Here is a 15578-nt window from a genome sequence, read left to right on the forward strand (position 1 = left end):
GTATGTAGATTCTCATTTACTAGAAATGAAGTCTCTGTAAATTATTTTTTTAGTGTATTGATTTTTCTCCCCATTTTTAGAGGGAGAATGAAAAGAGCCACAGTTTTAAGTATTATGTTTATTCATAGGTAAATTAAGATGTTTATCTGAGGGTACTAATTGCATGTGGAAATGAAGTTGGTAATTTTGTGGTAAGCTCTGGACTGTTTTGTAATCCAGTTACTTAAACAGATTTAGCTTTTATAATAAAGCTTTTTTAGTGATTTTCCTTCCTTTCTAGGCAAATATGAATGAATTCAGAGTTTTTTTTAAATGGCATTAAGTATAGAATAGGTTATAAATACAATGGTTACAGTAAGTTTCAAAGGACATTGAGAGAAACACTCATGAATAAGGTTTTCATTAGCAAAGAGATTCAGGGGCCCACAGATACTGAGTCTCTGCTGTGTTTCATCCATCAAAAAATAATTAAGACACCATGCCTATCAGCAAGCAGCTCCCAGTTTTAGTGAGGTGATCGGATTGGAATGGGAATTATTACACCTGAGGCATTCAGGAAACAGAGAAAGAGGAGGTCACTTCTGATGAGCCTTAAAGGATTATTAGAGACTCGGCATGTGAACAAAGGTAAAAGACCTTCTCAGTAGGGAAAATGGCATGAGTAAAAAAATGCAGGTGGGTATGAGCATAGTGAGATAAATCAGTGTATTAAAGGGCTTCAAATGCGTTTTGAAAGGAGAATGGTAAAGTTAGGTGGACTAGGTTTTGAAAAACATTGCGCAAAGGGGTTTTATTCTGTGGGTAATGGGAGCCAGTAATCTTCAGAGACTGAAGTGAAGATGGCGCAGAAGGTTTTAGCAGGAGTGCCCATTTCCAGTGTTTCATTGCTGCTTACCTTTCATTCTCCTGCCATCTTGTCTTGTCCTCTTCTGTAATTTAAAGTTGTTGGAAGAAACTAAGAACCATTACATTGAATATTGGAGTTGTTTAGGGTAATGACAGGAGTCAGAAAGAAGAGGAAGGCACTGAGCTAGTGTACAAACTCTGAATGAATATGATTTGGAAGAGTGACTTGAATATAAATAGGGTAATCCCAAAAGAGGAAGAGATTATTGAAGATAGGGTGGGGAGTAGAAACTATTAGAGAGCCAGGAAGGGAGCAGCCTGGGATACCAAGGGAATGGGAGCGTGAGTAGCTTCTACTTTGAAAGGCTTGGAAGAGAAATACCAGCCATTCCCACTTAAATGGTTGGGTAACTATAAGCACAGTGAGGGCCGGCACCCCTCTCTATCTGGTGTTCTGTTGTAGTTTTTAGTAATTTAAAAAAATATTTATTAAATAAGTAAAACAAGTTAGGGCCTGTTTCATTCATCTTTGTGTTTCCTGCTCCTTCGTTATCATGGCACTCAGGAATTTATCTGTTGAAATTAATGGAGAATAATATTAGCATTCAAATGGAAACCATCACTGTTTGTATCCACTGACTGCAGAGTTCTGTTTTTGTCATCTCTGTGGGGTGATACTTCTGCCTACCCAAGTTAATCACTGAATCTAACCACTGTTTAAACAGAGTGTGTTTTACCATTTAAAAAGCACAGTGTAATTTGGGTACTATATACCTCTGATTTTTTGAGACTGGAGTCTGTCAATCTTCTGGGAATCAGAATGTATGACAGGTTTTTTTCTCCATGATCACCATGTTGCCATTCTTTGTATTTGTTTTACTGCTCATTATGTCAGTGTCCCTGTTCAAAGTTTAACTATGGTACTGATGCTGTAATGGCTTTTAATATGTATGTCTTACCCATTAAGAATGGAGTATTTTGCAAATGAAAATTCGTTGTCCTTCTCTCTTTCTTTCTGCTTTCTTTTCTAACCTAGGTAAAAAGCTACCATGTTTCATGGCCCTACTTTGTACTCAGAGAGAACTCCTGATTTTCTAATGCTGTGGTTTTTTTTTTTTAAGTTAAAAAGAATATTTGAACTAAGAATGTATTTTTTAAAAAATGATGCCAAATTTAGGTGATTTACTTGCTTTAACATAGCAAATTTTCTTTATGTATGAAATAATGAAAATGTGTTGTCCTAATTCCAACTGGGTGCCCCTGCTCTGAATCTCATGACTTCTCTAGTGCTATTATTCATTGTATTCCATTTTGTATTGAGGTCATACGAATGCTAATATTAGGTGCCTCTTTTCTCACCTCCCCCCTAGAGATTGTAGAGTGGCTGAGTGCATTTTGAATCCCCCATAGTACCTAGCACCCTGCTTTGCTTGTTGGAAGTAATTATTGAATATTGGAATTGTCAGTTTGTGGAAAGATTTTTTATGTGTTCTTTAACTTAAGTGCATCATTTTTGACACAAGCAGAGAGTGGTGAATATTGCCTCTAGGAATGAAATTAAGATTTTGAAATTGCAAGTAGTATTACTAATTTATGTTCATTAGTTGAATTATGTATAGAGAATCTTCTGACAGCAATCAAGAAGAAAAGTTTTCCCTGCTGTGGCTGTCTGTCTTGTTAAAATGGTGCTGGTATGATTCCTCTAATCAAGATTACCACCTTTATTCTAAAAGTTAATGAAAACAGTGAGAACAATACTGTCAATCTAGAAATACCAAGAGGGTCGTCAATATCATTTTGGAATCACTTGTCATCAGTGAATTGTTGGGAAATTTAAACTTACCTACAGAAGTTAAGATTAATTCTCCTAACTTCAATAGAAGCTTGCTTTGAAATACAGAAATCTCAAGGCCACATATATGTATTATATATATGTACATATGTATTTTATGTCACTTTTTTTCCTCAAAATTTAAGGCACTTACGAATTTTCTGGGGATCTTGTTAAACTGCATATTCTGATTCAGTAGGTCTGAGATAAGACCTGAGATTGAGCATTTCTAACAAGCTCCCAGATGGTGATCATCTTGACCATGATACTGCCCTTGTGGTCCACACTTTGAGTACAAAGATTCAAATATGCATATGAATAATACTAAAAAATGTAATTCAAGTAATATTATAAATAGCAAATGCTTATATGGATATTTACTATGAGCTAGGTACTGTTCTAAGTATTTTGTATATGTTAACTCATTTTATCCACACAAATGCTCCTTGAAGAAAGTGCTATTATTCCTATTTTATAAAAACTGATAAAGAAATTAAATAAATCGCTCAAGGTCACACATCTACCAAGTGTTGGATCTGTGACTTGAATCAGGCAGACTGACTTTTTAGCATCAGTACTCCTGTGTTGCCCTAGTCACTGTATATGACTGTTACATAAAAATAGCAAAATGTAGCACAGTCTTTTTAATCTTCTAAATCAGGAATTCTTAGGGTAAGGGGAAGAGCTGTGTAGCTTTTTTTTCAACTATTTGTGTGAGAGAGTTGTCCTCTGTACTCCATGGCCTGGCTCCCACTGAGATTCACTTCTGTAGTCAGCCCCTTTTATTGGTAGGTTTATGGCACATCATCTTGGTGTGATAAAGTAAAAAAATTTTTGATATCTTGAAGAATAATTCTTCAGTGTCATTCCTTAGAAATAGGAGTCAACATAATTGGTATGAATTGTAAAGTGACGGGCCTCCAGATTACATATGCCACACTCTGAAAAAGTTCACGTTATCGTGGGAGGTTCTGTTTTTGATCATGGTAAATGTTGCATATTTATTTAAATACTCAGTTTTCATCAGCTGAAGCAAGCAGTTTAAGTTTTAGAATTTATTGCCGGAGGGTTACTTAGCAGACATCAGTAACGTTCAGTTATTTTAAAACAGTTATATTTAAAACAAAATCCCATTTTTAAATTAATTCAAAACCAATATAAATTATATTTATATTTATTGAATCAGGGAAAAAGGAGCCTGCCCTGCCATGGTACTAAGGCATCTTTGTGAACCATGGAGTTCATGCCATTGATTAATCAGCCCATGTCATATTACAAATAAGAGGAATTACAGACCAGACAGGTTAGGGTTAAGTAACATGGTTAAAGACCCAGATAGTAACTGCCCTGGGCAGTTGTCTGGAAATGCTGATTTGATTATTTTAGTTCCTGGGTAAATGTTAAAATAGTACAGATTTCTAGGTCACACCTCTTACAATTATATTATCTCTGTGATACTTTTTAATGTTCTTTGTATGATTAGTATGTGCATGTTATTCATGACTCATTTTGTTTTTAATACATGATGTGAATTTCATTTCAAAATAATGCTGAATACAAATATCTGTACTTCAGAGATTTTTCTGTATTTGAATTAAATACTGTTCTGAGTTTTGAAACTTCTTAAGAAGGGAGTCCTTAATTTTTAGTAGTCTATATACCGTCCTTAATTATATGGCACAGTTCTAGTTTCAGTGAACTTTAGAACTAAAATCTTCATGATTAGTTTTGGTTGATGGATTTCTTTGTGTTACCTATGTAGATATTTAATTAGGATTGGCTGACAGGGATTTTGCCGAAGGCATTGAAATTTAGAGGGTGAAAAAAATTTTAATTAATGATTAAAAATAATTATATGTATGTGTTAGAGGGTCGGGGAGTATGTACTGTGCAGATTATTAATGTCCATCAGTTCTCCAGCCAGCCAAGAGCTGCTGGTCCAGGGTCAGTCTTTGTTGATCCATGAGGATACTTGGATGTGAAAATTCAAAGACAGAGACTGGGAGCAATCTTTCAGCCCCCAGTCATGCTTATACCCAGCTGGCCTCTCCTGTCATCCTCCTTTGCATCATCCTCCTCTGCATCATTCTCCTCGTCCCTTTGCCAGATGTTTGGTTGCTTTGAGGATGTGTTTCTTGCAACTTGGATATTAATTTATCAGCAGCCAACAGGTTTTATTACAATGCTGAAAAAATAAAGATTTCTTTTTGACTTAATCCCATTTTAACTTTTGCTAAGGATGTAATAAAAAAGAGGATAAGCTATATTTACAGAAATGAAAAATGTATGTGGTATGCTTATGTGAATTATTGCAGTCATTTATAAGGGTGATATATTCAGAGCAATTCTTTCATTGTTTAGCATTCAAATTGCTTTATTAATAAAGATTCTGGCATAGCTTATGTTTATGATACAGTAATGTAAAGACGGGACCCATCTTGAGAATCATAATTGTTGCAAGGTTTTAAAATAATCAATGCACAATAAAAATTCGCCTTTTATTTTCTTTACAGTTCTGTGAATTTTAGCCCATGTATAGATTGTGAAAATCAGTATCACAGTCATCATAGCACATTTCTTCTCCGCAGAAAACTCCCTCTGTTTTTCCACTATAGTCACACTCTTCTCCTACCCCTAATAAATACCTAATAAAAAACAGACCAATTACTAGTCTGTTCTCTGTCACTAGTTTTGTTTTCTCAAGGTCATGTAAGATGAATCCACACAGTTTATATCCTGTTAGGACCAACTTCTTTCCATCATTGTAATTATTTTGAGACTGATCCAAGGTGTTTCTGTTTCAGTAGTTTGTTCCTATTTATTGCTGAGTGGTGGTCTGTTGTATGATTATACCATAGTTTACTTACCATTTACCTATTTACTTGTTGAAAGACAATTGGATTGTATAGTTTCTTGTGATTACGAATAGAGCTGCTGTGAACATTTTTGTACAGGTTTTTGTGTGAATGTAAGTTATTTCTGTAGGGTAAATACGTAGGAGTGGGATTACTAGGTCATATGGTAAGTGTATATTTTTCATAAGATAAGGTCAGACTGTTTTTCTGTGAGGCTCTACTACTTTGCATTCCCACCAGCAATATTTGAGAATTCAAGGTGCTCAGAATCTTCATCACCACTTAGTATTGTTAGTGTATTTTATTTCAGCTATTCTAATGGCTGTGTAGTGATACCTCATCATGGTTTGAATTTGCATTTCCATCATGGCTAATGTTGTTGAACATCTTTTCATGTGCAAAATTGCCTTTGTATATCATCTTTGGTGAAGTGTCTATTCAAGTCTCTGTCCAGTTTTTAATTTTGTTTGCTTTCTTTACTGAGGTATAATTAAAAAAATATTTTTTACTTTTCTGGATATGTCATTTGTTTTCTCCAACTCTGCAGCCTTTTTATTGTTTCAACAGTGTTTGCAGAACCAAAGTTTGCAATTTTGATGAAGTTCCATTTATCGTATTTTTCTTTCATAAATCATGTTTTTGGCGTTATGTTGGAAATTGTTTAAAATCTCAGATGACTTTTTTTCTTGTAATATGAATTTTTTCTTTGAATTACTATGGTGCTTTAGAAATGAATAGCTAGATACTTTTCTTCTAAAGCAAAAGTTAGAGCTGAATGTTAATTGATGGCTTAAAAAAATCAGAACTCAGAATTGTGTCAATACTATTATTACAGCTATAAACGTACACATTTAAAGAAATTCTACAAAGTGAAAGAACACAAATGGCTAGTGTAGGTAGCTCTTTTGAGCCAGTGGTTCCTAATCCTGGCTGTTGTATTAGAATCACCTGGGTAACTTTTTTAAAAACAAAACAAATTGTTCTTTTTCTTAGGATCTTAGGTGGGCCCCAAAGTCATTAAAAAAAAAAAGAGACTTTTTTAGAGCAGTTTTACGTTCACAGTCAAGTTGAACAGAAGGTACAGAGATTTCTCATATGTCCTCATACAATGCATAGCCTTCTCTGCTAACAGCACCCCATGACATAGTGGACATTTGTTGTTACAGTGATGATCCTACATTGGCATGTCATTGTCACCCCAAGTCCTTAGTTTACATTAGGTGTCACTCTTGGTGTACATTCTGTGGGTTTTTGGCAAATGTTTAATGAAATGTATCTGTTATTATAGTGTCAGACAGAATAGTTTCACTGCTGTAAAAATCCTTTTTGCTGCGTTTACTCATCTCTCCCTTGACCCTAACGCCTGGCAACCGCTGATATTTTTAGTTTCCTTAGTTTTGCCTTTTCTGGAATGTCATATAGTTGGAATCTCATAGTAGTAGCCTTTTCATATTGGCTTCTTTCACTTGGCAGTATGCACTTCATGGCTTGATAGTGCATTTCTCTTTAGTGCTGAATAATACTATATTGTCTGGATGTACCACCGTTTTATCTGTTCACCTACTGAAAGGACACCGGTTGCTTTCGAGTTTCAGCAATTAGGAGTAAAGCTGCTATAAACACCTATGTATAGGCTTTTGTGTGGACATATGTTGTCAACTCCTTTGGTATTTATACCAGAGAGCGTAGTTGCTGGATTATATTTTAAGAATATGTCTAGTTTTGTAAGAAGCTGCCAGCCTGTCTACAAAGTGGCTGTACCATTTTGCATTCCTATCAGCAATGAATGAGAGTACTGTTGCTCTGCCAGGCCCTTGGTGGTATCAGCAGTCCTTACCAGCATTTGGTGGTGTCAGTGTTTTAGATTTTGACCATTTTCATAGATGTGAGGTGGTATCCCATTGTTTTAATTTGCAGTTTCTTAATGATCAAATGTTGAACATCTTTTCATACGCTTATTTGGCATGTGGACACATTTTTGGTGAGGTGTCCAGGTCTTTTGCCAGTTTTTAAAATTGGATTTGTTTTCTTACTGTCGAGTTTTCTGAATTCTTTGTATATTTTGGATAACAGTCCTTTATCTGATAGGTCATCTGAAAATATTTTTCTCCCAGTCCGTGTCTCATCTTCTCGTTCTCTTCATTGAAATCTGTTGCTCTTCAAATGATTCTAATTCTCTGCCAGGTTTGTGCTCTTCTGTTCTAAACTACTGCCTGTGTCTTGCTTTTATCCTTTTGCAAGGCTAAGTGCCATGAATAGCCAGACATCAGTTTTCAGGGGCTCATTTTAGCCTCTTTTTCTCAGCTGGTTTCATCCTGCTTTCATCTTCCATGGCTTTGTTACTTGTTCTTCCTTTTTTCACCGTTCATATTCCAGTTTTAATTTGGATAACCTTCATGTAGATTTTCTTAAGTAATAAGGCTGATCCTTCTTGCTACGTAGCTCCTTTGGTTCTGTAACACCTCTATAACAATGTTCCTTCCCGTTTGCCTTTGCTGATGCAGTAACTAATGGTGGTCATGTTAGAGTATAAGATAACAATGTTACCACACACATGCCCCCACTGTCTAGCTTTTAAAATCTTTTGTATTGTCATGTTAATTACTTGTCAAACAAAGGGTAAATCTTTATTTTTTTCACTTAATGTGTATTTTTGGTTTGTATGCTAGCTTCTTTTAAAAAGTCTTTTAATTTTCATAATCGTTGAATTTTCACCTCATTCCTACTTTTTTGTTTTATATATTTGAACAAATTTTTCATGTATGAAAGTAGAAAGATATTTTTCTGGGGCAGTATTACAGGAAGAATTTTTTGCTAATACAGTTACTTGAATAATTAAGAGATTGCAGCAAGTTTATCTAAGGCATTTTATGTCTTTTTGGTCATACATTTGCATGTGTATGCATAATCATTACAAAAAAACTTTAAATTTAATTGGTCAGTTTTTCATTCATCCAGCACATACTACCAAGCACAGTTTTGTGTTCCAAAATCAGGGTGACTTTAATAAAGTTAGCACATAACTTGATATTACAACAAAGGAGTATACAAAAGTTCACTTAACTCCTTAAGAGTAATAAATTGCTAGATATTCTGGTGTTTAGAATTTCTGTTATATAGTACAATGGTCATGAGTTTAAATTGCTACTCAAAATTTAGTGGTTCAGTGAAAAGATACGAAGCTTGGTGAAGAAAAACTAATGTATTACCAGCTTTGCATAAAAGCATTTGTTCACAGTACTGTCAACTAACTGATGTGAATGTTTATCACTTTTGATACAATCAACATATTTATTGAGTGATTTCTGGGTGGTGTATTTTGAAGTCAGAGAGGTTAGTCTTGTGAATAAAAGATTAAATATACAATAAAATTCTAAAAAAAAATATGTGGCATAGGCTAGTGGATTTCATATTATATTTAGTAAAATAGATGTCCCATCACTAAAATGTCTTAGTGACCTATTTTCCACTACACATATAAGAAAAAATAAATTTGATAAGTTTTCTCAATTTGAACTTGTTTTCCTAAGTGTTGGGAATAGCTTGTTACATGTATTTTATTTCATTTTTTGGCACTTCCAACCACTTGTTTAAATTAGTTCTAATATGCAATGACGTTTTATTTATGTGTGTTTTAGATTTCTGGTGAACAGATACCTGTGTATGTCAACATACATATCATAGTTTGTTTCTTTGGAAAACATCATGACTTCAGATTCTCCCCAACCTGAAAAAGTTCAACCACTGTGACAGACTATCTGTAGTAAAGGATGTTTGGAGATAGATGATGTTTGTTTAGGCTGGAGTTACGGAGAGTTGAGCTAGACCCAGAGGATGGGTTAGGTTTGAATGACTAGAGGGTTTGGCAATGTAATCCCAAAGTGTTACAGGAACTTAGAGGACAAATACACTACTTTAAAGATAGAACCAGAGTCTAGATTCTGTTGCCTTGTCAAATCGTCTTTCCATTGGACTGATAGTATAGCAGGATGAAGTGCAGTGGTCCAGAACCTCTTACTGGTGAAGGTAGCAGTGTGCTTGTGGACTGTGGAAAGGAATTCCTGAAGTCTGAGTAGTCTTAGCAGGACTGCACTAGAAAAGGCATCTTAGAGTCAAGGGGATGCTGTGCAAAGGCACATACCCTGAAAGAGCTTAACTGTGTTGGAGATGGATCATTCTGTTGAGGGTGGGGATGAAATAAAGGGTCTTACATATGTCAAGCACTGTTTCTAGCGGTAGGAGAGACACATGGGAAAAACAGAATCCCTGCTGCTGTGGAGCATACATTTCAGTGGGAGAAACAAGGAACATAGAGTATGTAAGGGAAAAGAAAGTGTAGGGTAGAGTAGAGATAGAGGTTGTTGCTTAAAGTAGGGTGGTCAGGGAAGACCTCTGCAGAGGAGAAGTTTGAGCAGAATAAAGTGAGGGAGTGAGCCACGTAAAGCAAGGCAGAAGAAATGGCAGCACACATTTGCTGGGTACATTGTAGACAGAGAGTATTCAGTTAATGGTTTATGCTCATTGAGTATTTACTGAATGCCAGGCATTTAGGATTTTGTTTTGACTGATGTTACGGCATTAAGACGATTGAGAAATGACAGGAAGTTGCTTTATGATTCTGGAGGTCAAGAGATGGGTCAAGACTATACAAAACATATTTGTTAGTCATCTGAATATAGGTTATAGCTTAAAATATTTTACTGGCTTATAACATTTCTTTTATTTAAAATGGAAGATTCCACTTCATTATTTTATTGTACAGATAATGTGCATGTATACATTTCAGCGCGTGCATGTGTGCGTCTAAACAAACTGTAATGAACTCTTCTGTTAATAGGTGCGAGAAGATGTACTAAATTCATTGAATAACAACTTTCTTCAAACGCTAAATCAAGCTTGGAATGATCATCAAACAGCTATGGTGATGATTAGAGACATACTAATGTATATGGTAAGTAGAGCTTTTTGTTGCTTTTCCTTAAACACACCTCCTTTCTGTCACCTTTAGTTGGATGGTACATGTCAGTATGGAAGATCCTCTTTTGTAAAGTCCTCTTTTGTTTTAATGATACTTCCTTTGCAGGGGTCAATCAATCTTAGCTAATAAAAGTAAAATCTTAATTGTTCGTATACTTAACTATTGGAATGGAAGACTGAAAAGGAAAGATTTAATTTTTTTCCCTCAATATCTAAAACTTATGCTTCAAAAAGGTAAATATTAAAAAGCCTTATTACCCTCTCATTTAGAATAAGGGTGGTTGAATGACAGCATGAGAGGTGAAAGCTGAATATTGTCTAACAAGTTTTTAAAACCTAATGTCCTTATATCTTCAGTTATAGGGGATGTCATCTTAATACAAATATTTTTATATAATTATGCTTAATAGCTGCCATCTATCGCTTAATAGTAAATCCTTGCAATGTATATATTCTTTAGATATATAATCCCTTTTCCCTCTTATTACTATTTCATGTGTCACTATAGAATTATAAAGTCTCATAACTTGTTTTGTTATTTCAGTGTTTATGCTTGGGAATTGGACATAATGATTTTCTTCAGAGGTTTTAGTCTACTTTTCAAATTTTTTAGTTTCTTTAGTTTTTTTAGTTGCGTGGGGAGAGCTTATCTTTGTTTCTTTAACTTGACAAAAGAAAGCAATCTTTGGAAAGAATTTCCAATGAGATCAAACAGCTATAAAGTTTTTGTTCCGCTGAATGAATTCAGTCAGGCTTATTAACCTCTGGGTTTGTAGGCTTAGTGGCAAAGAAATTGGGGAGGCTACTTCATTTTTCTTTTTGATAAAAGGTATAACAAATTACTTAGCCTTTCTGAGCTTCATTTTCCTCTTTAGGATATAGATTTTGAGCTTGCGCTGACATTTTTAGGTAAATGAGAGTGAAAACATAAAATGTCTAGGATATAAATGTGAAATAAGTCAGCTTACTGCTTGTTTTTAAATTCTGAATTTGATGAGTCTTTGAATTCCAGCAGTTAGGTAGAAAACCACTTGTAGTCTTATGGACCCTTACTCTATTGATAAAAGAAGTATTTTAAAATTAATATACACACTTATGTTATTTTTTAAATTTGTGTTTTATTTCAGTTCCTTTTTGTTGTTGTTCCAAAATTACATCTCAGACCTTGAATCCTGGCTGTTAGGTGACCATAGTCAAGACACTAGTCCATCTAGTCCTCAACCTTCCTTATTTATAAAATGAAAATAAAATTTTTTAAGTGAAAATTGGGTAGGGTAGCTGAGAAGCTTAAATTGCCATTCACGTAAAGCACTTATTAGGGCCTGGACCATAGTAATGTGCTCAGTGAATATTAACTAGTATTAATATTTCTTGTACCTTCATCCTTTCATCAGACTCACCTGGTAGTATGACAGCCCTGGGTGAACCGAGCAAACTGAACCTTTCCTGGGCCTCTTCAGGAGGAAACGCCACACTGAGTAGATTAGTGCCACCATTTGCCCATTGTCACAGACCTGCCATTGGCCCTCCACACTGCCCAGCAGTCTCCTCGCTCTAGTCAGCTCATTCCCCCGCTTAGAAACAGTTGTTTTTCTTCAGACCTCCAACTTTTCCTGCTTGTCCCCTCACACTCAGTAGATGATCTTGCCTCTACCTCTCAGAAAAGAGAAGCACCCAGTGGAGACTGTTTATTTCTTGCCACTGAATCTATAACTTTACCTGTATTTTCTCCCCATTTGTGGTTTTTTTTTCATTTCCTTTCCTGTTTTTATGGAGGGCATAAAAACAGGAATGTTTTTAAGACACATTTCTTTATCTCCTCTTTTGTCAAAGGCCAGTTCTCCACCTGTGCTAAGGATCACGTCCCTTTCTGTCTTATAAAAAACTTGAAACATTTTTGGATTCTGCCTTTTTACAGGGTCTTACTCATCAGCTTTAGATGTGTTTAGGCCACTCACATCCTCAAAATAAAATTATGATTTTCTCTTGGACCCTGCACTGATCTCCTGGGGTCTCTCATTGTCGTTTATAGCTGAATGTCTCATAAAGATGTCTTGACAGTTGCTATCTCCCTTTTCTCATCTTCCATTCACTTTAAATATGTTCCAGTTAAGCTTCGACCTCAGTTACTCTGTTCAGTCTTGTTCTTACTAGAGTCTCCATATCTGCGCATCTCTGAAGGCAGAGATTGCTGTTAATCCTCATGCTCCTTGACGTTTTTTTCTGGCAGTATTGGGCCCAGCTGACTGCTCTCTCCTTCTAACATGTTGGGTCCTTGGTTTCTGTAACACTAAAGCACTCTCTTGGTATGCCTCCTACCTTTTTGACTATTCCTTCTTGGCCACGCCTGTTTCTCTTCTGCCCCTGAAATAAAGGCATTCTTAGATTTCCTTCTCCTGGTATGCATCATTTACTGCCATAGCTTCATTTAGTTCCTCTGTGTAGACAATTCCCCTCCCAGTAGCTGGTCTTAGAATATTCATGTATTCCTCTCTCTCCTCTTTTTCACATTGCTCCTAAAGTTATTATTTTAAAGCATATGATCATGTTACTGCCCTGCTGAAATCCCTCCCTCTTATCTTGGAATCTTAGCGTGTGTTTTCTGTCTGAAAATGTTTGCATAATGTGTCCTCACTTACGTGATTTGCTTGCTCCTACTTATCCTTTAAGTCTTAGCTTAAATTTCTGATAAGCTTTCCCTCACCCATGCTCACACTGCCCACTGGCCTCAGTTGTTCTCATTGTACCCAGTACTATTTGTGTGCAGCATTCATCACAATCACTATCAACAATGGTCCACTGCCTCATTTCCCTACCAGACTGAACTTCATGAGGAGGTCCCAGTTCCTGTGTCACCAACACCTTGCATAGCTCTTTGTACAAACTAGGTACTCACAGCCATCTTGAATGAATTAAAACACAGATTATTTTTTAATAGATCATCTTTTTCAAAATGCTTAATAAAATAAGCTATTTTAGATTCAGAAAGATAGCTTCACATTATACACAATACAGTTCTTCCATTTTTCATATCCCACATTCTCTTTATTTTGCCTTTTTTCTGTATAGTATTCTCTGTTAAGGTAAAATTAGTATATTGAAGTATGCAGAGCTCAAGTATTAAAAATTACTCTTGACAAATACATGTAACCATATGACAAATACTTTAGTCAAGATAAATAAATGCTTTCAGTTTTCCAAAAATCAAAGTTTTTCCTATCAATGTCTACATTATTTTCTTTGAAGACTTTACTTTCATTCCAGACTTCTCAGGTTGCATTACCTGCTAGATAGGGCATTTTACCTCATGTACACTGGCTAAACCTTTATGGAGCCTAGACACATTTCTTCTCTTTCTATGAATACTGGCTCTAACAGTTGGAATTTTAGATCTCAGTCTCATAGAGGGAGGAGAGAAGATGCTTCACTGTCTAACCACCTACCACCTACTCAGCCAGCTTTTACTCCTTACAAGGAGAAGTCTGTATCTATAATGTCAAGCATGAACCTTGGTATGTAGATACCACAGGACATACTGACTTGCAAAATGAAAATGGAATCACAGGTTAGAAATGGAAGTAGCCATTGGTCAAAATTTGTCTCAACTAACTTTGTTGTTTGGCAGGTTCAGTGTTTCAAAAAGAAAAGTATACATGTCTCTAGATGGAACATGTGACCTCTAGTTTCTGCCACTCCACCCTTCCTAATATTTGAGACTTGTATTACCTGTTTGGCCCCTAAAGGTATTAGTGTGTGTAGTCTCTGCTCTACTTAAACTTGTTATTTTTCTTTAAAATTGGTTTGGGACTACTTAGTACATAAGTCTCATTTTCAGTTTTAATTATTTAAGACATTAATGATTGGGGAAAGAATTGAGTATTTTATGGAGAAAGTTTGTTATTTATATAGGTTATATAATTACTTAATTATTGATATAATCCATAAATACATATCAACATATGGTTCATTTTTTTTCGCCTTAAACTATAAAAATGAACACAACATCAAGGGAAAATTGAATTTATAGGTGGTATTCCATAGACTACTTTGGAGCAATTAAAATTAATGTCAAAGGAAATAGAAAAGCATTTCCTATAGTGATTTATAGGGCTCATAGAAGGTTAATAGAGGACTTTTTTTGCATAAAACTATGGTGAATTTCAAAGCTATTTTCATATTTTTATTTCCAGTCATTTTTCACAAATAGTAAAGGTACAGCAGTATTTCAGGTTTCCTTAAAAGATTAGAGGCTATAAATTCAAAGGCATGGGGGAAGAGTTAACCCAGGAAAGGAGAGTCACCACTTTTTTTTTTTAGCTATTTGGAAAGTCAGCAAGTATGGATCAGAAGGTTAGGAGGAAAGTAGCAGTGACTTTGTGAAGAGGAGAGAAACTGAGGATCTCTGCTGACGCGCTCAGTCTCTTTAGTAAAGTAGAAGGTGGGACCATCCATTTAGAGTGACAGAGGGTAGGTGTTGAGGAATGTGATAGGCTGAATGGTACGCACAGCATTCCTCTCCCACCCCCAGCCCCTCACTGCCAACGTGTTCATTACTAATCTCTGGAAACAGGGATTGTTACCTTATACAGCAAAAGGAACCTAAAAGCTCTGATTAGGTTAAGGATCTTGAGGTAAAGAGATTGTCTTAGGTTATCCTGGTGGGCCCACTGGAATCACAGGGTCCTTAGAATGGTTGCAGGGGGTCAGTGACAGAAGAAAGCAGTGTTGACAGAGGCAGGGTTTGGAGTACACTTTGAAGATGGAGGAGGGACTGCAGCCAAGGGATACAGATGGCTACTTGAATGTTTAAAATAAGGAAAACCCACTGATAAAAATTACCTTATTGGGTAGGGGAGACAGTTCTGAGATAGTAGCATTGTTGAAATAGTTGAACGTGAGTCTGTGGTGTTTAATAAGAAGGCAAGTGAATTATAAGATTCTAGGAAATAGAAGTATTACATATTAGGGATGAGTAGACCTGAAGATCCAGTGAGAGTAAGGAGCAGGTTCACTTTGTGTAACAAAGTAGGATGGGTGGAAGAGAAAAGTTTGTCAGGGCCAGAGATATT

The 15578-nt window shown here is 35.7% G+C and overlaps 1 protein-coding gene across 4 annotated transcripts in view; it reads left to right on the plus strand.

The window, feature by feature from the left end:
- The window catches only part of CUL3 (cullin 3), a 106536-nt gene that overhangs the window by 49626 nt on the left and 41332 nt on the right, over nt 1-15578 (plus strand). For all 4 annotated transcript variants that reach the window (XM_036913750.2, XM_036913740.2, XM_036913758.2 and 1 more), the window contains one exon: nt 10370-10483. In XM_036913750.2, coding sequence (XP_036769645.1) covers nt 10370-10483 — 114 coding nt within the window. The remainder of the gene's footprint in view (nt 1-10369; nt 10484-15578) is intronic.

The sequence above is a fragment of the Manis pentadactyla genome, chromosome 6, assembly GCF_030020395.1.
Source record: "Manis pentadactyla isolate mManPen7 chromosome 6, mManPen7.hap1, whole genome shotgun sequence".
In the NCBI taxonomy this organism is placed as follows: Eukaryota; Metazoa; Chordata; class Mammalia; order Pholidota; family Manidae; genus Manis; species Manis pentadactyla.